Genomic DNA, 26,715 nt, shown 5'->3' on the forward strand with positions numbered 1-26,715 from the left:
CTTAAAAAAAAAGTCTACTCAATGTGACATTTTAAGTTACAAATATTTTATTGTAGCTTGAAGACAGCAGATAGAAATCTAGAACAAAATCATCTTCAGAAATTCATAAACGAAGACAAAATCCTTGTTCACATTGATACATAACCAAAGACACTTTCTACGTTGTACATATTTAAGGCACTTTAATATATATATATATATATATATATATATATAGAATTAATTGGAAAGCAGCAATAAAACCAGAAATTTGCTCCCAGGATGGAAATCACACTATCAAAAGCTTGAAAGATGAAAGGGTAATTGAGGGTCTGTTTTACATGGGGCAGATTTTTTTTAGTTAAACTGATCTTTAATAGCAGTGTAAGTGTTATAATACAGACCAAAATATGTGCAGTACAGAGAGTAAGGTGAGTTTCATGACATTATGAAGGAGGGGGAGGATGATTGCTGCAATTCATGACAGTTTACAGATACCTTTCCCCTACTAAGCCAATTTGTGGACATTGCTGGAACCCTTAATTTGACCAAGCAGATAACACAAGAAAATGTCTCATTGGGTCCCTCAGCACGTCCTATTTAAAGGGGAAATATTAAAGTTAAATACAAATGTTGCATTGCCTCCCAGATGTACATAAACAGATCTAAATGATGCCTAGTTGTGAGCATAGAGTGTATGGTTGTGATAGAGCTCCAAGCAATTACGTATTTCAGTTCCTTTTGGGTGGTTTTGAACTTCAGTAATTTAAGTGGAACATTAAAACATAACTGGACACACACTAGATCAATCTTTTAATCTGCACTGGCACTTTAATGCCCAGTGTAAATAGGTTAAACACAATCTGTGGAATGTGTTTCTTAGAGCTTTGGTCCCTTCTCCACTACAACATATATTCTGCCCCTCAGTCCACAACATCCTAGACAAATCCCCCACAGGTGGAAATGCACTTAGCAAACTGTAAAACGCATCAATTCAATGCTTTGCAATTTCACTGATGTGATACAGAGGGCCGAGAACTGAGGCGTTCACACAAAATAATGGAACTAAAATGGAGTTACAGTTGGAAACAGAGCAGCAAATCCATTTTAGGTCTGAAATAAAACTCTCTGCGCTCCACGACCGCCCAAACCCCAATGGAAGACAGTGATGATGTTTCAACAGGGTTGGCTTAGTCTGAGTCCTCATCGTCCAAATACTCTTCAGCGTTGCTGTGTGTGCGGGTGATGTCTGAAACGAGAGAAATGGACAGTAAATAACAGGAATATTGCAATATTTCACTGCTTATGTTTTACCTGCAAAACCTCTGCACCTTTAAACATTAGTGGCTGAATGCCTGTTTCATCTTTTGCAAATTAAGTTCCTAAGCATGTGTAGTTTTACATGGTTCATAATAAATACCCTGTATGAGAGTCTCCTTGAGTTTAATAGCCTCCCAATCTCTTACTCCTCATTCCCCTTCAACAACAAGGGCCTGTTTTGAAACCTTCTTGCCAAAACTGCGCTGACCCCCCAAAAATATCAATCTGATTACATGCAATACACCTATTTCATGCTGTTTACACAAGACTTGGGCATGGATAAGGCAGTTTGTCACAAATGGGCAGCCGTTGTCTTCAGTAAACTCATTTCTCAGGCACGAAGGTTACATTCAATTTGCTAACTATTTTCAAAAGTTTAAAAAAATATATATAACTTGTCGGCAGCTCTCTGCAGATGCTCAGTTAAGTTTTAAGCTTGCTGGATTTCATAGCCCGTTGATCAAGTTCAGTTTCTGTTAGGGCTTCCTGTTCACTGGTTGGAGTAGTGAACATAACATACATATCATACCGGTTACTGCTCATCCCTTAAACAGTGATCTGTGTTGCACTGGTACTAATCTGACTGTCTAGACTGTCTAAGCTAGTTGCTGGACAGTCAACCCCAGTTCAGTAAAAAAAGCATATGATTATGTTCCCTGTGAGTGTGTGGTCTGTCCTGGTGATACTGTATGTGTGAGTGCTGAGAGGCTGCCCCCTAGCGGCAGCTATACTTACTGCTTCCCTGCTTCCTTTTGAGAAGTGACGCACACATTGCGTTGGTGGACATCTCCAGAGCCAGCTTACCCTCATTGTTCTTAATGTCTGTCCTTGGATCTGAAACATGCATACTCACATCAAAAGACTAGACACTATGTACAGAAACACACAAATAACTGACACAAAAATATAACTATGTGCATGTGATGACACACACAAAACATGGACAGTCAGCTGGTTATTGTTTCCTCAATCTGGAACCACATATTCTAATATTAGGGTTTGTTAAAACCTGCTGTTTTCCCTCTGTTTCATCACTCTGTTTCGATATTCAATCTAATAAAGAAGATGACCTGCTGGGCAATTTCTTTTTCATTAAAACCAAATAAAAGATGTGGCTAGATACTTACCCTTGTTCAGCAACATTTCCACAATGTCAGAATAACCCTTCCAGGCAGCAGCGTGCAGAGCGGTGTCCCCAAGTTTATTCTGAAACACAAAGCATCAACATCAACAACATAGCCCTGACAAGCATTCACTTTGACAAGATTAAACTAAGATGTGTGACCACACCCCAATGTGTGACCCAAACCACAGTTTTAAAGAAATGTTGGTTTTTGATGCCAGAAATACAGATGGGTGACAGAAACCAACATAAAGTGTCATCAGCTTTCATTGTGGCTTGGCATAGAAGTCTCTGAAACTCTACTGGAGGGATGTTCACAATTTTTTCAAAAACATATTCCTTCACTTAGTGTTTTGATGATGGTGGTGGAGATGTCAGTCATAAAACCATTGAGTGATCCCTTGTGTCCTGTGTGGAAGTGTCTGCATTCGTTATGTTTGTCCAGTGATTCATTCAGGTTTTTCTTTTACTTTGTCAACCATCTTGAAGTATCATGAATGGATCAAACGTTTCTCATCCGTCCATCCATTTCTTTTCCAAGTAACATGATGGATAAATCTAACCCTACTGGAGACATCTCCTTTCATTTGCTTCTTTCCACAGTTCAGACTGAAGATCAGGTATATATATAAAAAAATAAATAATAAATATAAATATATATATATATATATATATATATATATATATATATATATATATATATATATATATATATATATATATATATCTATCTATCTATCTATCTATCTATCTATCTCTCTCTCAAAGGATATTGTATTTAATCATCATGAGGCCTTCACCGTGTCCCCATTCTGCATACCTTGTGATATGAGATGGGCTGGGAAAACAGGTAACAGCATCTCGATTAGTTGATTTAATTTGATGCCTTGAATGCGTTTTTAAACCCATCTCACCTGCTGGTTGAGCTCCACGTTGGGCTGGCTTAACAACACCTCCACCACATCTGATACAGACAGAAAAAACGAGAACTTTCAGTGACAGATTGAGTGTAGAGTTAATGACATGTATCACATAATCATGCAGGAACAATGGAGGAACACAGAATGAATGAATGAAGACATTTCAGACATATGAAAAATAAACCAAACAAAACAAAATACATCAAAGAAATGTACAAATAAGTTAAATAAGGAAAACATTCAATAAACAGAAGAAACATTTACCAACATAGACATGTCTGAAAAGGAGTAGGAAGAAGTATACACTTATTTAATCGTACCCCTTTTCCATTGCTCAGTAATTAATTAAGGCCGGAGCAGTGAAACTGCAAGGACCCTATTGTTTTTGGTCAGATTATTATTTTTCTGAGTCCTTCGTTGCATTTTTGAGGGGGTTAGAATGCACGAAAAAACTCACAAAAATTTGCACACGTCACAACTGGTGAAAATTGCAAAGATTAAAAAATAAATACACATATCCACCACTAGGTGGCGCTATTGCAGAAAAATCTTTGCGTTCCCTGGATCCAGCTGAATCTCCTGATATAGGCCACGGCCATTTCCGCCTAGACTTTTATGCATGAAAAAAACAAAAATTTCGCTTTATCGAAAACCTACTTTGCCGAACTCCTCCTAGACCGTGCGACCGATCTGCACGAAACCTGGCAGGTAGCATCTCCAGATGGACCTGACAAAAAGTTATCCAAAGAATTTTTATAGGATAAAAATTGTGCATATTACGCACAAACAAATTTGTGTAGCTAAGTATGAAAACACCAACTTCGGCATATCTCGTCCAAAATAAATGCTATCAACGCAAAACTTCTTCCCTCTGGAGGTGTCCCACACATTTTACGAAAATTGGCCACTAGGAGGCGCTACAAGTACATAAAGTTTATATCTCATGAACGGCTCATCCGATTTTTACAAAATTTGATGGGTACCATCTAGGGCCACTGCTGAGGCCACCCCTACAGTGGGATACTGATTGGTCAAAGTGGGCGTGGCCTATGGGACCCACATTTGGATTCACCACTTACACTATTTACAAATTTACAGGGTAGATGTACAATGGGTCTTGGACCTCACCTACCAAAAATTACACATGTACTAGGTGGCGCTATAATGACGTCAAACGTGTTTTTGCCTATAACTCCCACATTACACATCGCACATTAGAAAGCCTTACATCGACGTGTTCCTTGAATTAAGCTGAATCACATGATATAGGCCCCGCCCATTTCCGCTAATACGTTTTTTCGCAATATCGCGCAATGGGCAAAACCAACTTTTTCGAACTTATCCTAGGCCATGCGACCGATCTGCACGAAACCTGGTACATAGCATGTCCAGATGGACCTGACCAAAAGTTATCAAAAGAATTTTGCTACGTTAAAGTATGCCCATTTGACGACCAAACAAATTTTTCTAGCTAGCTACCACACACATATCATATCTCGGCCAAATTAAATGCTATCAGCAAAGAACTTGAGACCATTGTTCCATGTAACTATATAAAATTTGGTGTTTTGAATGTACAATCCATATACAGATATATATCAACATTCATACATACACGTACATACACACACAGAAGAACTGGAACACTTTCATAGACCAAGTTCCTGTTTTTTTGTTCCTCTCTTCTCACGTAAAACAAATTTGCCAGTGTGTCACAATTTAAGATTAATGAAATTACATTCAGTCACTGCCCCAACAAAGTATTGTCAACCCAATCATAGATGCTGCCAATCTGAAAATTAAGAGCGTTCGTTAAAATAAACTGCCTTTTTTGTGGCCTTAATCCATGCAATAAAGTAAATCTTAAAGTGCTCATATTATGCTTTTTGGCTTTTTCATGTTATATTATCTTTTTTGTGAATGTTATAGGTTTACAAAGTGAACTAGAAGTGCAAGCAGTTATGACGGGGTCCAAGCCTCCCGGCGCCAGTCGCCCCCGACGCGAGTCGCCCCTGACGACCCGGGGAGCGCGCGAAGGCGGGACGGTGGGGAGGCAAACGTCGGGAAATATCTAGGGCGTGAGCCCCAAGGTCTGCGGTACGTTGCCGTTGCAAATATCCCATTAACATTGATTGAGTAAAAGGGCCAACACTGGTCTACGTTGACTATAGCGCCCCCTAATGGCCGATCTTCCCCAAATTTGGTACAGAGCCTCAGAGCAGCATGCCAAACGAGCATCACAAGTTTTGTGTTCATAGCAATTAATACGGCAGAGAAATTGCAAATGAAATTGTCCCATTTGCATGCATTGAGTTATCTACCAAAACGCATAAATGTTGATTATAGCACCATCTAATGGCCGATGTTCGCCAAATTTGGTACAGATCATTGTAGTGGGAAGTCAAACAATAATCTGAAGTTTTGTGATTATAGCATTTACCCGTGGCAGAGATATTGCCATTGCAAATTTTCCAGTTATTTGCCAAAACGCGTCTACGTTCATTATAGCGCCCCCTAATGGCCGATCCTCACCTAATTTGATACGGCGGCTCGGGGTGGGATGTTGAACAATAATACCAAGATTTGCTCTGATACCTATTGATTTGGCCGAGATATGCTAAAGTTCGTGTTTTGTGGCTAATTACGAAAATTAGTTTGGTGGTAAATTGCACATATTTTAACGTAGCAAAATTCTTTTGATAACTTTTGGTCAGGTCCATTTGGAGATGCTACATACCAGGGTTCGTGCAGATCGGTCGCATGGCCTAGGAGGAGGTCGAAAAAGTTGGTTTTGCACATTGCCTGATATTGCGAAAAAACTTCTTAGCGGAAATGGGCGTGGCCTATATCATCAGATTCAGCTCCATTCAAGGAACATGGGGATGTAAGGGATTCTAATGTGCGATGTGTAATGTGGGCGTTACAGGCGAAAACACATTTGACGTCATTATAGCGCCACCTAGTGGTCCATATGTGTAACTTTTGGTATGTGAGGTCCATGAACCATTGTACATCTACACTGTAAATTTGAAGTTGCTCACATTAGTGTAAGTGGTGAATACAAACCTGGGTCCCATAGGCCACGCCCACTTTGACGTATCAGTACCCCACTGTAGACGTGGCCTCAAGAATGGCCCTAGATGGTACCTGGTTCATGAGATATAAACTTTTTATACTTGTAGCACCCTCTAGTGGCTAATTTCCGTAAAATTAGATTTGGAGGCCCCGAGGGTCATGCCAAACAAGAATCTAAAGTTTGGCTTTGATAGCATTTATTTTGGCCAAGATATGACAAAGTTCGTGTTTTCGTAGCTAGCTACACAAATTTGTCTGTGCGTAATTTGAGCAATTTTCAGCCGATAAAAATTCTTTTGATAACTTTTTGTCAGGTCGGTCTGGAGATGCTACGTACCAAGTTTCGTGCAGATCGGTCGCACGATCTAGGAGTTAAATAAATCTAAATTTTTCGTGCGTAAAAGTATAGGCGGAAATGGGCGTGGCCTATATCAGAAGATTCAGCTGAATTCAGGGAACGCGTGGATATATGTATTTTTAATGTGCGATGTACGGTTTGGGAGTTATAGGGCCAAACGTGTATCTCTGCATTTTTTTTCCCAAGGTCCTTACAGGGATCTGGACCAGTCCTGAAAACGACACCTTACCTAGCTATTGTGCATGTGCGACTCCCAACAAAGATTGAGCAGAAATGAGATGCCTCACTCTGTAGCTAAAACAGAGCACTCAACACACAGGGTGAAAAGAGGAGCTGCAGCAATGTGCAGTACAACAAAAATATGGTGTTTTTTGAAAATTAAACCATGTAAACCCATTCAGGTACAACCTCTAAATACAATTATGAACCTGTAAACACTACAATTATTGTTACCTTTATGTCCTCCATGGCATGCCCAGTAGAGGGCAGTGTTTCCAGCCTTATCCAGCCCGTTGATTCCAACCTTGTTTTCCACACATTCCCTCAGCCAGCTCAGATTGCCTGTTTAAATACACAAGTATGTGCATATACAAAACACAAAGAGTTGAATGGAAAAGGTGACTAATAATGCAAACAGTATAACAGCTTTTCAGCAGAAACTGTTTTTTTAAATCAAGGTTGCTTATATGATTTCCAGAAAAGGGAAATTTTCTTTGATGTCTTGGATAATATGTCACAAAAAAGAATTAAATAAAAACACATTGAAAAATTCAGGTGTAGATAGTTGTCGCACCTCGTTTGGCTGCTTCGTGTAATGGATTGTCAATAGACTCTGCCTGCTCAGCCACTTAAAACAAACAAGATAATTCGTGTATTATATACGATTCAATAATAAGGGACAATTACAATAGACAAATGTTTGTATTAAGTAATATTTTATTCACTGTATACATGTAATGAAATTCAAAGTTGGTCCGTCTGTATTGTCTACTCACCATAGTTACTTGGAATTAGTCCTGTCCTTCCTCGGCATGTCCCCTTCCACCAATTACTGTCACTCTGGGGATAATAGTAATGCAGATATCTTTATTTATTTTTTAATAATAATAAAAAAAAAAATAAAATAAAATAAAAACAAATCACAGAAGCAAATGAGTAGAGACAAACATGACAAAATAAACAAAAAAATGAACGCAAGGAAAATAGTACTGACATAAAGATGACTGAATAAATGCAAATTCAGATCCAAACTGAATGGGACATGATGATTTAAAGAAAAAGATAACACCTACATCTCTGAGGTTTTACTTACTGTGTCAGAGATGTACAAGAAATCTCCTTCTTCAAAGAACAGCTCGTCTGGCTGAAAAATATTTATTATATTATTATATATAATATTTATTTATATATTGAAATCCATGGAAGAGGTATGTCAAATGAATTTATCATCGGATTAATTGATAATGAAAATAATTCTAAAAATGAACTCAGCAAATGGTCTCCATCAATCATCAAATATTAGAAAAACCTATCTTAACAAACGCTCCTACCGTTCTGGGGTCGAAGGTAAACAGTGCTCGGAACACCTTGACTTGGCCTAGTAAAGAGAAAACACACATTTAAAGTTAAATGAAATATTTGTTGACAAGTAAATCTCATCCCTGCATGGTCCGTGTATCCATGCAGCTGTACAACGTGAACATGTCAAATCAAAGAGTCAATTAGGGAACAAGAAGCTTATTGTCTCCTCTCATACTATTCATAGTGCATCAGGATCACCGTTTAAACTCTCATATATAAAAACATATCAGTGAGGACGAAAAATAATTTTACTGGTTTAAAAAACATTTGTTTCCGTATGAATGGAATCGGAATGATCGGATGACATACTGAAGGACACTGTATACATAAAAGAGAAGCGAACACATTTTACTTGATAATATAAAAAGATAGTGAGGGGAAACCACACACGCTGCCACCAATGCAGGCGAACGCAGCATGCAGGCTACCTTTAATGTGGCAAATTACTCTTATACAACTGCAATAAATCAGAGAAGTGTCAACATCATCCATCAACTCACTCAAGAGCCAATTGCATGCAGCCCTGCCTGAGCAATACCTGCACTTAGACACACAGCTCCTAATGTCTGCTCTCGAGCACCTGTGTTCACGAAAACAACTCTCAGCTGAACTCGCTCATGAAGACCTACAAAAGAGCTTTAAAGGTGCTGTAGGTCGGATTGGGAAGATCCAGGACTTAAAAATTTGAACATCAACAACTTCTCAGTCCCTCCCCCCTTTCTGCTAAAGCCCAAAACGTTCTCCTAAGCCCCTCCCCCCACAAGGGAGAATAAATGCGTGTGCATGAGCAGTGATTGACACGCAGTTAGACACCCGCCCTGGCCCTGATTGGTGCATCTGAACAGGGAGCTGTGGATTTTTGTCAAGCTGTGGATTTTTTGTAAGTCTTACCTACTGCACCATCAAGAAGCAATGCGCGCGCGCACGCACACACACACACACACACACACTTGTAGAGTTCTCTCATGTATTGGGTGATTTAAATGGTGCTCGTGCTCTCTGATATTTGCTCATACATACATAATTAACACTTTCACATTGCGTTGCTGTTATGCTTTTACTTGTGCAGTTCCTTGTAACGTTAAGAAAAGGTGCTATACAAATAAAGATTTTATTATTACTACATCTTTTGCATTACTTCTACCTATGCAACAACATGTTTCTCTGTTAAATAAACAAATAGACAAACATGTTGAAAAATGATCCTCACAAGCCAGAATTTGAATAAGTGTAAAATACCGCTGTTGACTCAAGAGTTTTTTTCAAAGCTGATGCTGATATATTTATAGTGAAATTAATTTGATTCTGGACACATAATGCTGGACGAGGGTCTTCTCTGTCAGCTGATTGATTTAGCTAACAGGCCTAAACGTTGGGCAGTTGGAACTCCCCTCTGCCGTTACTGAGAGTTTCTATTTAGCTAACACACTGTCTCAGTGTCTCTGAATAAAAGGGCTGCACAAGCCCTGCTCTGTTCAACACAGCAAGCATTTCTACTCTGCAGGCCCGGTCATGCTGCTTAAAACACACAAAAGCCGACTAGTCCCGGTTCTCTCTGTATTTCAAAGCCTCAGGCACACACGGGGACTCATTCTAGCTAAAGAAAAAACTATAAGAGAGAAGAAAAATTGAACCTCAGTGCGAGCAAAACAGTGTCAGTAGATTTCATTTGATTGTGGGTTTTTGATGATTTCCAGCTGTGTTATTTCATTGCAAAAGCAACTCCAACAGCTCTAGTCTTGTGTGCCCCCCCCCCAAAAAAAAATGTGTCTGATCTTGGTGGTGATTTCCCATTCCTTTTCGATCCCAACCCAAAAACCTAACCACCAAAGTGTCCTAAAATATGACACCAAGAGTCGAGAAGAGAAACTATGTTTTACACAGGAAACTATGTTTTACACAGGAGAATACACACAGCTCTCTAGTATTCCCCTTTATAACACAAAGACTGAAACCTATTATAAAGTAATGATTTTGAAGGAAAAAGAAGGGAGCACACTTTTTTTTCTCTCAAACCTGGTCCTCTTAGTTAGAATACATTGTTCAGGGTGTATGTGGCCATGATGCACCACTAAAAATAGTTATCATGGCACAAGATCTCTTCAAGTACTACTCACTGAAAATAAAATATTTGAAATTTTATCTTTGTAGATAAAATATTTTTCGCTTTTGCTCCTCAAAATGTCCATCAGAGGGTAGTTACAGACCAGAAGTCCTGAAGCCGTGAAAGAATATTTAATACTTTCAGGACCAAAATCATCCAACATGGAGGTTTGAACTAGGGGCCTTCTGTTGAAGCAAAGAACGTCTCTGGTTAAAGTACTGCATCTCCACATAACAGCATTAAAATATTTACTGCAAGCTGCTCACGATCCAATAAAACTCATGTAGGTAGTGAATCCTAAGCCATCCATGTGAATGGTCTCCATGTGAATTACCACATAGATAAAGCTACATCAGTCGTGAATATGTGGGGCAATGACTTTGCCTAGTAGACCTATTACTGAAGACTCACCTGCAGCACACCAACCAGACATCTGTCACTACTGACGACAGGGAGAGACAATCTCACCCCCTGCCGTCACAACCGGCTGAGGTGTCGTGGCACTGACTCATGAAAAAAAATAGGCTAAGTATGAATGCTAATGACGCGTCAGGGCATTTGAGTTTTCTGCTCTGTTTTCATAGGGCCACAGCTAGCAGGCAAAACATGACATACTGTACAGATGTTTGCTAAAATATGCCTGTGGTCATCCCCTGTGTGCAGGGTTCAGCATTGGCACCACCCAGCAGCCAAATGCTGGTAAAATATACAAGTGGATGGTAGAGTTGCTACACTTACCATTCACTAGCCATTTGGCTGGTGGACGAAAAAGTTCATTTTGAACTCTGCCTGTGTGATTTAAAAGCATGTGTTTTTATAGATATGTATCTATTTATATTCTTACAGTTACTCTGTAATCCTGGCTAACCTCTTAAAAGGTGTTGATTTAACTTTATGGTCATTTTGGTCTGTTTATAATAGTTTGTCCATGTAGACTAAATATTTGATGTTATACACGCCTCAGTATAACATAATACAGTGCTGCAGTACCACAAACAACTTCCAAAATGCCCATAAAGTTATTTAAAGGTACTTAAATTTAGGATGTATTGCAAGGCTGTAGTATTAGATGGCATTAGGTTTAAAAAGGTGAACCCAATAAACAGTGATTTGTAGAACGCACCCTTAGCATTTTTAATTAATTACATTTCAAGCCCAAATCAGTAAAAAGTTTGTACTTTTTCTCATGTAAGAAAAAATCCATTTTAAGTTAGCGTTCCACTGTGTTCCTCGGGAGGCAGAAGTCACAGTTAGTTTAGTCTCGCTTTGCCAGACCCTCCTCCAAAGCGTGCTGGAGGAGTCTGGCATTCGGTAGCCTAGAAATCTAAACACACCCTAGCGGCAGCAAATGTAATTTGCAGCCATGGTCGGTCTAGCAACTCTCCGTTGGCATAGAGTCGGTGGGCGGGCTTAACGCAGAGTTCCGCGTGAATTCCCTGCTACTGGTTGGTTGTTGGTACTAACTTCTGGTTGGTTGTAGCGCTATCCTATTGTGTGCAGAGGGAATTTGAAAGACAACCGTTTATCCCTCCCCTCGGATTGAGCCCTGCCAATGGTGTGTTCCCAGACCCAACATCTTGATGTGGGTCTGGCTTGTCAGGCTAAGCATTCGGGGATGGGGGGAAAATGTGATCTGGTTTATTGGCATTTCTTTAAACCAATCACAATAGTCTTGGACGGTGCTAAGCACCGGAAAAAAGCTGCGGTGCGGCTTCAAAATAGGCTCGGAAGGAACTTGTTTTGGTGGAACATGTGTACCTTTAAAAGTTGTTTTAGTCATGCAACATAAAACTCAGATTGAACAGATAGTCTAGCTAGCTGTCTGGATTTACCCTGCAGAGATCTGAGGAAAAGTTAACCATGGTCCTCATACATCGACTGGAGTTTAAAATGCCAAAACAAAGGAAGCCCAAGGCAAAGTATATCCGGCCTAAATGAGTGAAATCCGGCAAATTTTCCGGCGGCAACCGAACAATGCCAGAAGTGGAATGTCAAGGATATAGACTACTATTAGTTTTGGACTCAGACAAGAAAGATTTGTTTGTGTTTTGCACACCGAGTACCTAATAAACTGGCAACTGAGTGCAGGTTTTACTGCAGATGTATAGATGGTTTGTTTTTTGTTGCTTCCCACATGTGATATTATTTTTTTTACACCTGCCATTACTTGTGAGAACACCTGTTGCACTGACACAATCTATGGGTAATACATGTTCATAAGGTAAATGGTATTTATTTACATTTTAAAAACTATGATATGTGTGCTTTAAACCTAACATTTTTTGTGAGTAATAGACACATTTCCTAATCTCTGAGATGGAGTTACCAGAATAGCAGCACCCACAGACTGAGCTTGCAGGAAGTAAGACTGATGTCATTGAGCATGCACACTCATCATTACCTCCTAACCTAAGACCTAAAGACAATGAATGATGGCACTGTCCTTGCATGAGTGATGGGAATAGGGAAGTCACAGAGGCCTGCTGCTGAGAGCTGGATCCACGACAATCAGCAGTGCAGGCACTTTTACCAACTGCACTGTTGTCCTGGTTCACTTATGGATATTGATATTAATCAGAGGTTATGAGCTTTCTTTCCACTTTGTGATGAACGTTTCACAGAAAAATACCCCGACAGAAATCAGCCGATCTCATTCACTGTTGAAGTGCTCACCGTCCGCCCATTAAGCTTACATCGCCAACAAGGTGTGTAAGTTAGGTTAAGTCCTCGCAAATTTCGGGTCAATTTAAACAACAAATCTTCGTAGCGTTAGTCTTACCTGGCTTGGCCGGCTTGGGAGGAGGCTTCGACATTTGCGTGGATAAAAATAAAACGAAACCCGCTGTGTGATATTTTAGTCAAAAACGTCGCTGAGTGTGAACCATGGGGTGTGAACACTTAGCTAAACCATGCAATGAGGAAGTGTTAGTAGCGCTACAGGCAAGGCGGAAAAGTTCGGCTGCGCATGCGCGAAGCTAAACCTGTAAGATAGATAGATAGATAGATAGATAGATAGATAGATAGATAGATAGATTGATTGATTGATAGATAGATAGATTGATAGATTGATTTTTCTATATGTAAACAAATTTTATACAGTCTATGATGTAAACCCTTGTATTTCATTGTTAAAATACTTTATCTTATTTTCCATGATTAATTAATTTATTTAAATTATTTATTCCTATATTTTTAAGGTTTTTATTTTATAAACACTGCATAGTTTTTTAAAAGTGTTTTTGATGTAAACTTTGTACAATGTATTTTATTTTATTTTTTATTGTCATTTTACATCATTTTTATATTACTTTATTTATTTGTATTATTTTATTATTTAATATTTTATTTGTATTCATTTATTTCTATTTCTATTACACATAACTTTATTACTTAATTTAATATTGTTTTTAATGCTTTGACGATGTTTTTGTATGTGCACCCTAAACTTTCTGCACAATACATTTTATTTATATTCATTTATTATTTCATTTTATTTTAACTTAGGCTACTTTATCAAGAGTTCATTCAATAGAACTCTGTTGCAACAATGTATTGATTTTACTGTACAGCATATTCTAAACGTTTGTCTTTTTTTTCTCTCTCTCTTTTTTCAGTGGGCAGGTCGAGAGTGACGTAGAAGCTCCATCAGCGAATCACGAGCGTCCGATAGCGGAAAAGCGTGAGTGAATACCTTTTATATACTATCTATGGTGAATACAGAGCTGTTGCAGCAGTAGCCAACATGTTCGTGTAGCATATTCCTTAGGTCTGCACATTAGCTGTTAATTAATTTGCTTTTACCAGTTTTATTTACTAAAAACTGAAATGAAGACACTACTTGTAGGAGTTGGTGGGTAAGTAACTCCTGAGGATTTTAAACAATGTGTTGCTGCATGTGTTGACCTGCTTGCATGCCTTTTATGTTCTTGGGTCATTCTGCCTCCAGATAGCCTGTTGGACGTCAGATTTTTTTTCAGGTTTTTTAACTTTAAAGCATAACATAACATATAGCATAACATATAAAATGGAAACGCAGGTTTTAATTTGAATTACTTTCAAGTTCTGAAATACTTCTTGGTGGTGTAGTCTTGGTGGTGTATTATGTAAGTAAATACAAGGAGACAAAAAGTTGGTCAGAGAAAAGCACCAGGAAATGCATTAGCCTCCTTATTATTAAATTGTTGAATATTGGCTAATATGCATGCAGTTGGAGCAACAGGGACTCCATCAAATCAATACAGCATGTGTCAACCATGTGGAAGATAAGACTGATAAGAGAGATGGTTACTATGCAGAGAAAAAGTCACGTGTCTAACATGTGTAACAGAGTCCTGAGAGTCAGAGAGAGCAATCAAATTGTCCAGCTTTTTGTTTACTCTGACAAGGTACAGATGTGTAGGTAAAACAGGCTGGGGTGTGTGAAGTGCTTGAAATTATAAATGCTACCTTTACATTCATAGTTTGTAAATTAATACCACAGTTAATTAAAATGTTCCTAATGTCAAATTAAGTGTTGGCTCATGCACACCCCGCAGGCAGGTGTGTAGAAAAATCAAATCAGGATGCCTGATGAAGGTCTGTGACCGAAATGTTGTGATGTCAGTGTACTGATACAGCCTGATGTTTGAGGCTGATACAATATTGACATCTAAGAAATATGATAACAATAGATCTGCCTACATATGTTTAATTGCAAACCATTTAATGTGTCAGTATCTTACCACAATATGTACTGAGTAGTTGAATTTTACAGTTAGAAAATCATTCATCGTCAATTAGAGCCCGACTGATACAGGATTTTTGAACAAAAGAATATGATAATTCTGATAGGGTCGTCGGTTGATTCTTTTTCTTTTTTCTTTTACATAAATAATGTAAACAAACCTTTTCAATGAGAATCCCTTAAATGTGTGTTTTTTGTTAAATAATTGTGATGAAGATATGTTTTAAAGTTTAAAACTGCAGAAATTCTTATTATTTATTGACTGGCACGTACGCAGACATTGAAATATCTGCGATAAGCTGATATCGGCTGATATGTTGACCTGAGGTACGCAAATTATCTCCATCAAGAAAGTTGTAGATTTCAGTAAGTCCACTGTTTTGAAGCAGGTGAGTAAAAGAAGGAACCATTTTAATGCAATTTGTGCAGCATTAACATGTTCTTAGCAATGTGCACTATTTTTCATTAAGGATGACCAATGGAGGAAAATCTACTCTTTCTATGAGTCTACACCAGCAGATACCCAACAGCTGTCTCATTGCACAGGATTCATATTTTAAGGTACACTTCTTTAAATCATCAATCATTGCCTTTACACTTTTTTAAAACTTTAGTAATCACAGCGGATGCTTTTTTTTCAGGATGATTCTGTGGTACCAGTGGACAGCAATGGGTTTAAGCAATATGACAGTAAGGACACTTTATTTAATGGTTTGTTCATGACATCAAGACATTTTCTGAGCAGTTGTTGTCTGTCCATTCATCTATCTGAAAATGGTTAGTAGATTTATGGATGGATATGTGGACGCGAGGAAGTAGCTACCATTAGGGACACTGAGGTCATGTCCTTGGTATTTTTTTCTGGGAATTTCTTTAGAGTTGTTATCTACCTGGGGAGGTTGTAACCATGTGCAAATGGTGAGTATGTAAATGGATATTACCAATATATTTGAAATTAAATACGTTTCAGTTCAAGAAAAAATATTTTAGTGATTTCTCCCCCAATTTTGGTAAAAGGTCTTTGAAACTGCATTCAGATAGAGAGAAATAAAATAAAAAAGGTATAGGAAATATACAAATAAGTAGTTAACTGAATAAATAAAACAAAGCTAGGGCAATAACTACTGATTATTTTAATTGTATCTATCAATTCTTTTTTTTTATAATCCTTAATAAAATAGTGAAAAACATTAATTACAATTTTCCAATAAAATGTTATAGAAACAGAGAAAAACAGAAAATTCTCAAATTTGAGAAGCAGCAACCAGATAATGATTAGCATTGTGCTGATAAATTACTTAAATGTTTCATTTAGTTTAATGTGTTCATAATACATGCAATTTTCTGACTGGGCAAAGAAAATCCTTCTCATTGCATTCTGTTGAAGCGCTGGATGCTCTCCACATGGACACGATGATGTGCGAGGTCGCCTCGTGGCGAAGAGATCCTTTGTCGTTCATGAGGCAGCGAGCCCTGAACCCAGAACACACAGCATCATCAGCTGATGAGGAGGTGTATGTGCTGATTGTGGAGGGTTTTCTCATTTTCAACCACAGGTACATGATGGAGGCTACTGTGCTTATTTCAGATATAGCCTAATTGACATTTTATTTAAGTTCCTAAGAAAGACCTATGCAGCTTGATGCTAATTTCAATCCAATTGGTGCAGTGTGAAATTAGGCTTCAACTTTGCAAGCAATTTGCAATTAATTGTAATTGCTAATAAGATGAATATTCAACAATGTGAAGATTGTCCAGCTTTCCAACTGTTTTTGGAAAGTAACCATTCAGTTGTGTTTTATTTTTTACCACAAGGGCTGTCCCCCAGGATTTATTTAATGACAAGTTATCTCTTTGTTAGAAAAGTCATGCTTGCTATAATCTTTGCTTCATTTTAGTGTTAAACTATTTGCATGAAGTCTGTGTTCTGTTTCTCATGACATAATCATGAGAACCACTGACCTTGTGAAAAGCACAGAATGCCCCTGAGGGTAGAGCACATGTGGAGGAGACGCCGGGCCTGACCAGAGATAAGAAGAAAAGCTACTGATTGCATGAACCGAATAACTAAGTTGACTCCCAACTCCTTTGCACCTTAAAAAGACACTGTTCTGAACAATCGTCAGTCATTTTCTGTACTTATGCTGTGAGTGCTGTAAAACTGACACTACTTGCAAGTAAACAAGCTTTTAAGAGAACTCTAGTGATTTTGTCCATTCTTTGATAAATACTTATCCTAACACTCTTAATAATAGTAATATAACATTCCAGGTCATAATACTATAACTATCTGTTTCTTTTCATGTTTTACCTTTCCAGGCCTCTGAATGAGCTATTTTACAAAAGATACTTCATGGAAATACCGTATGATGTCTGCAAGACGAGACGAAGGTGTCAGATTTATTACAATCAATACGCTATCTTTTCTGTTTTACCTTTTTAAAGATCCTAAGACATGCTGATTTTTGGATGCTTTTATATAGGCCTTAGTGGTCCCCTAATACTGTATCTGAAGTCTCTTTCCCGAAATTCAGCCTTGGTGCAAAATTACAGCCACTAGAGCCAGTCCCACAATGAGCTTTCCTTAGTATGTGCCATTTCTGTGTCTGTAGCTTTAAATGTTATTGAGGAGGAGAGAGGCGGGGCAAGGTAGAGGGTGGGGGTGTGGCTTTGACCAACTGCCATGCTTCGCTTGTTTTCAAGCCATGATGTCTCTCTCTCATGGGCGGGGCAAATTCTCTGGGTGGGCAAAGCAGAGAAAGGGGAGGTAACCTTCCTCCTTATGACATCATAAGGGGCAGATTCCAGATCGGCCCATCTGAGCTTTAATTTTCTCAAAGGCAGAGCAGGATACCCAGAGCTTGGTTTACATCGCCATTTCTAGCCACTAGGGGACCATAGGCAGGCTGGGGGAATTCATATTAATGTTAAAAAATCTCATAAAGTGAAATTTTCATGCCATGGGACCTTTTTAATACATTTTGTTTCCATTTTATTTCCATGTTTCATGATTAAGTTGCTGTAAACATAAAGCAGAGAGAGAAAGCCATGTTTTTACATCTGTTGCTCTCTTGGATTGACAGTTCGCGGGTGTACACGCCTCCTGATCCTCCTGGATACTTTGACGGACACGTGTGGCCAATGTACCTGAAAGCCCGGCAGGAGATAGAGAGCATGGTGTCCGGAATTGGTCAGTGTCCAGTCTAAGATGCCATGTGTACAGTATGTGATGCTGATGGGATAAAAACTGTGATTTATTTCAAGCAGTTAGCATATTTATGTGGCTAAAGGCCAGACACACAGAGCCGACGGCCAAACGTCGGCAGAAAAGGCAGTTGGGCTGATCAGTCTCCCCAAATTGGTCAAAAATGCCTTGTAATACGTCTCCATAACAGCAGGTGGCGCTAATCTGTATTGTCACCCAAAAATGAAAACCGGCAGCTGATTGGACATACGCGTCACGTGGGTCTTGTTTCTCCGGAAATTCAAAGACAGACTGTCATTGCGGCTTGTTCAGAATACGATCTCATATTGTACTAAAATAGTTCACCGAAATGTGTTTCTGAAAACATTTTAAGTGAGAAATTCATTTCAGATCAACGAAGGTCAGTTTAAAAGATTTTCATCAGATTTTGAGAGACTTTAGTCACGCTCATTCCGCTCCCCGTTTCCGGGTTAGCACTCTACCAATCAGATGGGTCATTTGAGTCTGACTGCCGGCAGTGCCCGCCCCGCCGATTATACATGTCAAATCGGCCAAAATGAAGGACGACGGCCCCTCGGACGGACGACGGCACGAAACGCCCCAAACAGACTCGAGTCACTGACCTCGCCAGACTGTCCGACGGCCGATTATCGGCTCTGTGTGTCCGGGCCTTAAGACCTCAAATGTGATTTAATGAAACTATTGTGACTGCAGCAGAATTACTAGTATTAAATAATCAAATAAATGACATCTGTGTTTTTATTTTTCTTCAGTGTTTCTGGATGGACTGAAGCCAAAGGAAGAGCTGCTGGCTGCTGTGTGTAAAGATGTCTGTCAGGAAATAGAAAGGCTCAGGGGTAAGTTGCGAACATCATTAAACAATAATCAACAACACATTACATGAAAGTCCTAAGACAAATCCAACAATTTTCTACTAAACCTGTTTTTTCTTTGTCAGTTGTGAATGTTTTGAATTCAAAAGTATGAATATTAATGCAATAATGGAGAGACAGGCTAAAAACTAGACTAATTTGTCAAGACCTTTTTAGTTAGTTTACTTAAAATACTGTCTTTTAAAAGTAAAAACCTACTCATTTTATTTCATGTATTTTGTTTGCAGAGAAAGACTTTTATTTGTTTCCTTTTTGAAGATGGAGACTACTGCTCCCATGCCAGGAATGTCAGAAAAGTTCTTTTTGGACTCGTGTGACTGAAAGGACCACACCGAGTGTTAATGTCTATGTAATACCTACAAATAGTTATGATTGCCAAAATAAATTAATAACTGTATAAAAATTGACTGATACTGTAGCATCTGAAATTGATCAGCTGGAGACTGTTCAAAGACTCAGAGAAGAGAATCACAGTGAACCTGATGCCTTTACAGTATTTGAAAGTTAGGATGCACTCTGGGAAACCCAAATATGTGAGGTTTATGTGACTTTTAAGAAGTTTCTGCTAAATAGTCAGACATAGACATATAGATGATATCTTACAATATTTCACCTCTCACTGTGTAGTTTTTTATATAATGCATGGAAGATTTTGACTTTTTTTGAGATTTTTTTTATGTAACCATACACACATAACCTTAACTTGTGATGTAACACCAGATAACCAAATACAAAAAGTGTGCATCATAGCTGAAGGTTAGTTTTAAAGACTTTCTTACTTATTGTTGAATAATATAAATATTAAACAATGATCATTGCATACTTTGGTTTGGTGAGCATCATTTCTTGTTATACATGATTTGTCAAAAGACTACAACTGTAACACACAGTTGTCAGTGTATTTGTACCATTGGTGTTTGTCTCCACCTGCTGGATCAGTCTGGTAAACTGGAGACAGACTAGTGACTTAAAGCTTTAGTGCGTAACTTTTTGATATTAATGAACGTCTGTTACATTCAAGCCATTGCCAAATGAATTGCTACAAAGCTAATTAAGACTTTCAGCTCCACACAACTCTCTCTGTATTTCTCAGTATGGCTGTGTTCAGAAGATTGTGTCGTCCGGTGACACAAGTGAAGATAATTACCTCTTCTGAAGAGTCCATCATGTTTTTTTGACTCTACAAAGCTCTATTCAACTCTCAACAGCAGCAAATGACTAGGAAAGACATGTCACAGCAGAAAGTCACATTTTAATACTTATGTTGAACCAGTTGTTTATTATCATTTAGACCATCACCAATTAGAATTGCAATGTTTCTGCAATTAGAGTGTCTAATCTAGGTGCATGTTTATGCGAATGTGAGGGGAAACTGGAGTTGAAGTAAAAAGTTTTGATCCTCCACCCCAAACAAACGGCCTCGGTGTATCATTTACCCCGTTGCCTCCAAGTTCCCATTAAATACAGTGCACACAGCAGACTACACATGGCAGCGTTATTATGTGCAGGTACCCTCTGGAGGGTTTAACCACCTGTGCCTTCCATTTCTTTCTTTCTTTCTTTCTTAGCTTTCACCCACATCTCACGGTTTTAATCTGTGGATGAAGTTTGCTCAGTTGTTACATTTGTCCCCTTATGTTACCTAATCTGTGTGTTTATAAACCTTGTCTATTACAGTAACTGCATTGCTTTCAGCATTTTATTAATAGAAATTGCATCAGTGAGATATTATTTTGCTCCCTTATAAAGATATGTACACGATGCTTTCCAAAAACTTTGAGTAATGTTACAGGAATCTTTGTCAGTCCAACTAGAACCCTTTTAGAAGGTTTGGCCTCAGTCTCTACAGTAAGCTTCCCACCTGTAAACTCCTTTCAATACAAAGCCTGCTTTCATTTTCAGACTGAAACCTGTTTGACAGCTCATTTAACCCTAGTGTGCCGTGTGAACCAAGAGAGCTGCTTTCCTAAACGCTGTCACTCTCATGTCATTTCTATGAACTTTATTGCAAAACTGATTGTTTCCCATACACTAAATGCAAAAAACTTACCAAAAAGTCCGTGCTGTCAGCAGAATATGTGTTTACCTCAGCAGTCTACTTGCCTGACCGGCATGTGCAGTATAGAGGAGCTATCACATGTAAATCTGGGCATTCCTAACTTCCCTGTGCTGACTATATCCTCTTCCAACTCGACATATATAAGTGTGCTGCAGCTTCTTTCATAAATCAACACTCTCTAACAGCCTCATACCTTTTTTAAATGCTGAATTAAGCTTTGATTGCCTGGAAATTGAGACGAAAACATGTCCAACACCAGATTTTCAACATATTTGTGTTTCTCTTTTGCCTGCTGCTTCTGTTGCAGCAAAGCTATGCCAACTAAACTTAACCAAGAGGCTGTGAACGACAGACCTGTGATTGGTAAGTGAAATGTACTACTAGAGATAAAGAGAAGTTTAGGTGATACAAACATTTAAAAATAGATCAAATCACTGTTGAATTTTGTTGAATTCTGCTGTGTTTTTGTCCCCCAGGTATTTTGGCTCAGACAGTTACAGATGAAGTCCTGAAACCTTTCGGGAGGACCTTCATACCTTCCTCCTATGTGAAATTCATCGAGTCTGGGGGCAGCAGAGTGATGCCTATCAGGTGGGTTGAGTCCTCTACTGTATTGTTGTTGTTTATACCAGTAAAGAAAGACCATATATGTTTGACTGGAGCTTTTTGAGATATGATCGGCCAATTTCAGTGAGCAGGAAGCAAAAAGTATTAAATAGATGTAGATATTTCTACCTATTAACACCAACTTTTTTTTAATCTGCTTGACAAATGTATACAGGGCTTCTTTAGACAATATCTAACTAATTATAAGTTATTTAAGGATGCAGCATGTTTGAACTATAAATGACATTATTTGGATGTTAACTTGTGATTGTATCTACTGTCATGTCACATATTTGTGGCTTTTGTGGAAAAAGAAATGGCTTTTCGTCACATTTGACTTTTGTGCTGTCTAAACATTGTACAATTGTATAGTAAGGAAGCATTTATTGTTTTGTTTGTCTTCCACAGGTTGACTCTTACTACTGCTGAATATAAAAAAATCTTCGAGAAGATAAATGGGTGAGCTCTACCGCTAGAAATGTGTCAGAAGAGTAAAATACAATTACATTTATACCTTAAATAAATACACTCTAACAGTGTGATGTCTTTCTAATGTGTGATGTGTGTTTAGCTTGCTCTTCATTGGGGGAGCAGTAGATTTGGAGACATCAGACTTTGCCAGGGTGGCGAAGATTTTTTACAGCCTCGCTCTGAAGGTTTGTACAGCAGAACATTTTGTGTATGTAGCCTATGTTCTTTTTTAAGTTTTTATTTTATTTTTCTGTTCATTATCTGTCTTTTGAATCTTTTAAATGCACAGAAAACTTTAATCAATTATTGTGCTTAAATACAGTTTGAGAGACTTTTTTTTCAACCTCACATTTAGGATGAAAGTTTAAGATTAATTGAATAATTAATCTTTTTACTCCACTACATTTTAATAATTGCTACTATTGTACATACTTTGCATCCTTAGATTATGCTGGCAAAACATACATTAAGCTCATAAAACAGTGAAGTTTAAACCAAATGACAGTGTGTACAGCTCCAACGTTAAATACTTTTTACTGTCATTATTTAATCTGTAATTTTATACTCTGAAAGGAATCAAGCTTTGCACTGAGGACTAATATATTTGATATTAAAGTGCAATTAATTTCATTGTACTTTTTCCCACATACACATTTGAATGCAGGACATTTACTGTTACTGCACATGTGCTTTTCTGCCACACCCTGAATTAGATTTTGTTCTAATGTTGTTAAAAGGAGTTTCCATGTTGCCTTATTGTTTCACACACAAAAAGTAAAAGTTCTGACTCTGTGTATTGCAGGCCAATGATGAGGGTGACTTCTTCCCCATCTGGGGTACATGCATGGGAATGCAGCTACTGACTGTGCTGGTGGCTGGTGAAAATCTGCTGGCTAACACCACAGCTGAGGACATAGCACTGCCCCTCAACCTGACCACAGGTTATATCTTACTGCATTATTGTTGATATCTTTGTGTGTATGTTTTTGATGTATGGTATTTAGGGAATATGTTCTAAATACATGGTAAGGTCTAAATAAAGTGGAATATTTAATTGTTTGGCAACATTTTCTGGAGAACTGCATGTACTGAATCGTACCACTTGGTGTCAGTAGAAGCAAGTATAAAATCAGTCTTAAAGTACTAATTTATTTGATGAAACCTTGCATCTCTTAAGTTTGGTTGTTTTTCTAAAATGAATTTCTCCCTGCAGAGGCCGGCTCTAGTAGGATGTTTGAGGGTTTTCCCAATGAGCTCATGAGAGCTTTGACCCAAGAACCTCTCACTGGCAATTTTCACCACTATGGACTCACAGTAGAGGTACAGTAGATTCCCTCTGGTGTACAGTGTCAATGTACAGTATGTTTCACTTCCTGTTGGGTTTTTATTTTGTTATTGTGCTTAGAAATAAAAGTTAAGACTGTTTCCCAGGATTTTTGTCATATAGGACTGAAACGTTTGACTCAAAAGGACCTTAATGAGACATGCAGTACAGACGTAAATGTATAGTTGAACAATATTCCAGCACAATTAAGACGGAAATCTGGGTATTTTTGTCCCGCAGCTTCCCAGCACATTAATCTGTTCATGTTCTTAAAATAGCTAGATACAATAAACTTCCGTAATCCCACATAGAGAAAACAAGGTGTAACAGCATCAAAAGAAAGCACAAGAACACATGCTTTTTATAGTAACAATACGTAACCTAAAAAACGTAAGTATTATACAATACAGAGCATCAAAATAATAATAATAATAAAAGATAATAATACATAAAAAATCACTACCATAGTGTAATAAAATAAATGTTCTTTCAGACCTTCCAGGAAAATGAGAAGCTGCGGAGTTTCTTCTCCCTGCTGTCTACAAACGTTGCTGAGAACCAAGTCCACTTTGTCTCAACCATAGAAGGTTACACAATTATTTTTTATATTAATTTGAAAAACTTAGAATCATTGCTCTGTAACAGAGTTGTAATATGTATTATTTTGTTTTATTTGTTCCTTCATGGCAGGTAAAAGATACCCCTTCTATGGAGTACAGTGGCACCCAGAGGTGAATCGTTTTCAGTGGAACAGAAAGCTGAACTTTCCGCACTCCGCTCATGCTGTTCAGTTGTCTTCCTTGCTGGCTGAGTTTTTTGTCAATGAAGGTAAGATGACAAACACACAATATCAATAATAATGTTTATTGATCACATCACTAGGCATTAAATATCATTGTTGGATATGACGATACATACTGTGGGACAATAATAAATAACATTTCCGGAAATATCACAATCTATATTGATATTGCAATAAAAGTGACCTGACTTAAGATTGAATTCATATCGACCAACCCTAGTATTGACAAGTGTTGAAAAGAGAGCTGATATTTTATTTTAACTGTACACATGTTATAATAAATGAACTCTGATATCCTGCTCTAGCCAATATCCCCATTGATTTGATTTATCTGTTCTATATCTATTCTATTCTAATCACATGCATCTCACTTCTGCTTTTTTTTAGGAAGGAGAAGTTTACATCAGTTTGACAATCCTGAGGAAGAGGCCTCGTCACTGATTTACAACAATACTCCTGTCTATGCTGGAAACATCACAGGATATGAGCAGCTCTATTTCTTCTGAAATCCTCTAGTGTCTCTGTCTGTGTGTCACTCTGCATGTACAACACATGTACACTTACAGTCTTAGTACAGCAAAACACTTTATAGTCTACAGTGGTTTTTGTAATACTTGTATTTCTGTTATTGCTATTAAAGTGCTTATTTGCATAAATAAACTCTTTTTATTTTGGAGCTAAACACCTTTGTAGTAGAACATCTGTGTGTGTGTGTGTGTGTGTGTGTGTGTGTGTGTGTGTGTGTGTGTGTGTGTGTGTGTATGTGTGTGTGTGTGTGTGTGTTTAGGGATTTATTTTGTCCGGTGCCTTACTGTACTGATCATTGAGTACAGTAAAGGGTCATGTCCACTGTATTTTTTTCTGGGTATTTAGGAGTTTTAGTAATCTCAAGGGAGTTAACATTCTGCAGTTAAAGACCAACATTCGGTGGATGTACAGTACTTCATAGGTCGATTACTTTCTCAATTACTAGATTATTATTTCTTTGACTTTAGTAGCTGTTCTGGAGCTTTCGATTATGCCACATGATGTTCATCAGCAGATGGAGTTGTCATGTCAATTGTAGATGTTCAAATTTCCATTTTTGTGAGCTTTTACATGGACTTCGCTTCCATGTCAAATTTGAGATTGAAAGTTCGTTGTTGATCTTGGGAACGGAACAGCTGACTAAACAATCTCACACCACAATATTGAAACAGCGTTTAGACCTTCTTGAAGGGAAATTAAATGTACAGAACATGTAATAAAACTGTTAACTGAATAAATAAAATGTAAATGAAAAAAATAATAATAATAATTTAATTTTGAAAAGACTGGGTCCAAAGGGGCAATTGTGGTAATTGCTAATTTAAGGGTTAATTTGCAAAGATGGATATCTTCGTTTTTATTTATTTCACTAAATCATGTTTTGTTTGTGTCCAATATTAATCAAATTTAAATGATAAGACCCTAAAGGGGACATTTGCAGAGGGGCAAATCAGAAGTTACACCAAAAAAATATCAGGGCCTTTCAACTGCATCTCATGGTTTTCCCCAATGAATAAATGCATTCCATCCTATATCCATTGAGGAAGATAATGAGGTTAAGAGCTCCAGAAAAAGCTAGAAAGTTGATTTATGAATTATGATTTTTTTGTTATTTGCCTTATTATTTTATTTTAGTAGTTTAGTTGCATACACCTAAATAAAATAGAGCTTAATCAAACCACCAGCCAATAATGAATCATGACAAATTAAGGGCTGAAACTAATAATTTACATTATTGATTCATTTAATAATTAGTCTATTATTTCATCTTGTTTGGTCTAAAATACAGTGACAAAATTATGAAACATCATACTTTAAGCCCAAAGTGATGTCTCGTCCAACCAAAAGTCCAAAACCCAAAATATATTTAGTTTAGAGCCACCTACAAATATGCATAGAAAGTGTAGGAGAAAAGAGGCTCCATAGGGGCTCAGCAGTAAGTTTTGCACTAGGGTCCCATGGAGGGGTAATCCGGCCCTGTAGGAAAGAGTACTTGGAGTCATGACCTCAGTATTTTTAAGTCTTAGTAATTAATTAGCCTGTAAAACACACATGCATAAGAAAATAGGAAATATGATGGCAGAAAACACACGCAGGCCGTTGCAACACACACAGACCCAGGCGGCCAGCCGATTGGTCTCCCCT

The 26,715-nt window shown here is 37.9% G+C and overlaps 3 protein-coding genes across 7 annotated transcripts; 2 read left to right on the plus strand and 1 right to left on the minus strand.

Moving 5' to 3' along the window:
- Positions 1-24: 24 nt before the first annotated feature.
- On the minus strand, positions 25-13,431 carry ostf1 (osteoclast stimulating factor 1). Its single transcript, XM_031305891.2, has 10 exons — positions 13,240-13,431; positions 8,326-8,372; positions 8,088-8,138; positions 7,771-7,834; positions 7,569-7,622; positions 7,229-7,336; positions 3,337-3,386; positions 2,427-2,505; positions 2,035-2,133; positions 25-1,228 (listed from the first exon to the last, which is right to left on the minus strand). The coding sequence occupies exons 1-10, from the start codon at positions 13,271-13,273 to the stop codon at positions 1,170-1,172; spliced, it is 645 nt and encodes a 214-aa protein (XP_031161751.1). The 5' UTR covers positions 13,274-13,431; the 3' UTR covers positions 25-1,169.
- A 739-nt stretch (positions 13,432-14,170) lies between these two features.
- On the plus strand, positions 14,171-19,937 carry nmrk1 (nicotinamide riboside kinase 1). 4 transcript variants are annotated; one of them, XM_031305888.2, is made up of 8 exons: positions 14,171-14,314; positions 15,654-15,744; positions 15,825-15,873; positions 16,571-16,739; positions 17,503-17,574; positions 18,267-18,373; positions 19,162-19,245; positions 19,540-19,937. In XM_031305888.2, exons 1-8 carry the CDS (start codon positions 14,286-14,288, stop codon positions 19,596-19,598), a joined length of 660 nt encoding a protein of 219 aa, XP_031161748.1. In that variant the 5' UTR covers positions 14,171-14,285; the 3' UTR covers positions 19,599-19,937. The 4 variants fall into 4 exon arrangements, with proteins under 4 accessions (XP_031161748.1, XP_031161749.1, XP_031161747.1 ...); XM_031305889.2 differs by having other exon boundaries at positions 14,177-14,314; positions 15,630-15,744; positions 19,509-19,937; XM_031305887.2 differs by having other exon boundaries at positions 14,177-14,314; positions 15,630-15,744.
- Positions 19,938-19,949: 12 nt separating this feature from the next.
- Positions 19,950-25,149, plus strand: LOC116054359 (gamma-glutamyl hydrolase). Of its 2 annotated transcripts, XM_031305886.2 has the most exons (10): positions 19,950-20,037; positions 21,648-21,703; positions 21,817-21,931; positions 22,355-22,405; positions 22,518-22,602; positions 23,220-23,358; positions 23,631-23,737; positions 24,235-24,328; positions 24,432-24,569; positions 24,931-25,149. In XM_031305886.2, the coding sequence occupies exons 2-10, from the start codon at positions 21,655-21,657 to the stop codon at positions 25,047-25,049; spliced, it is 897 nt and encodes a 298-aa protein (XP_031161746.1). In that variant the 5' UTR covers positions 19,950-20,037; positions 21,648-21,654; the 3' UTR covers positions 25,050-25,149. The 2 variants fall into 2 exon arrangements, with proteins under 2 accessions (XP_031161746.1, XP_031161745.1); XM_031305885.2 differs by lacking the exon at positions 19,950-20,037 and having other exon boundaries at positions 20,604-21,703.
- Positions 25,150-26,715: the final 1,566 nt, after the last annotated feature.

This window comes from Sander lucioperca, chromosome 2 (genome assembly GCF_008315115.2).
Source record: "Sander lucioperca isolate FBNREF2018 chromosome 2, SLUC_FBN_1.2, whole genome shotgun sequence".
NCBI classification, from domain to species: domain Eukaryota; kingdom Metazoa; phylum Chordata; class Actinopteri; order Perciformes; family Percidae; genus Sander; species Sander lucioperca.

Coding starts and splice junctions, on each gene's coding strand:
- ostf1 (XM_031305891.2), bottom strand. CDS start 13,273: ATGTCGAAGCCTCCTCCCAAGCCGGCCAAGCCAG. Junction 7,337..7,568: donor ACACGAAGCAGCCAAACGAG/GTGCGACAACTA, acceptor GTATTTAAACAG/GCAATCTGAGCTGGCTGAGG. Junction 1,229..2,034: donor CAAAAGGAAGCAGGGAAGCA/GTAAGTATAGCT, acceptor CTCTCGTTTCAG/ACATCACCCGCACACACAGC.
- nmrk1 (XM_031305887.2), top strand. CDS start 14,286: ATGAAGACACTACTTGTAGGAGTTGGTGG. Junction 18,374..19,161: donor GAGCATGGTGTCCGGAATTG/GTCAGTGTCCAG, acceptor ATTTTTCTTCAG/TGTTTCTGGATGGACTGAAG. Junction 19,246..19,539: donor GGAAATAGAAAGGCTCAGGG/GTAAGTTGCGAA, acceptor TCCTTTTTGAAG/ATGGAGACTACTGCTCCCAT.
- LOC116054359 (XM_031305885.2), top strand. CDS start 21,586: ATGTCCAACACCAGATTTTCAACATATTTGTGTTTCTCTTTTGCCTGC. Junction 22,603..23,219: donor TTTACAGCCTCGCTCTGAAG/GTTTGTACAGCA, acceptor TGTGTATTGCAG/GCCAATGATGAGGGTGACTT. Junction 23,738..24,234: donor ACTATGGACTCACAGTAGAG/GTACAGTAGATT, acceptor ATGTTCTTTCAG/ACCTTCCAGGAAAATGAGAA.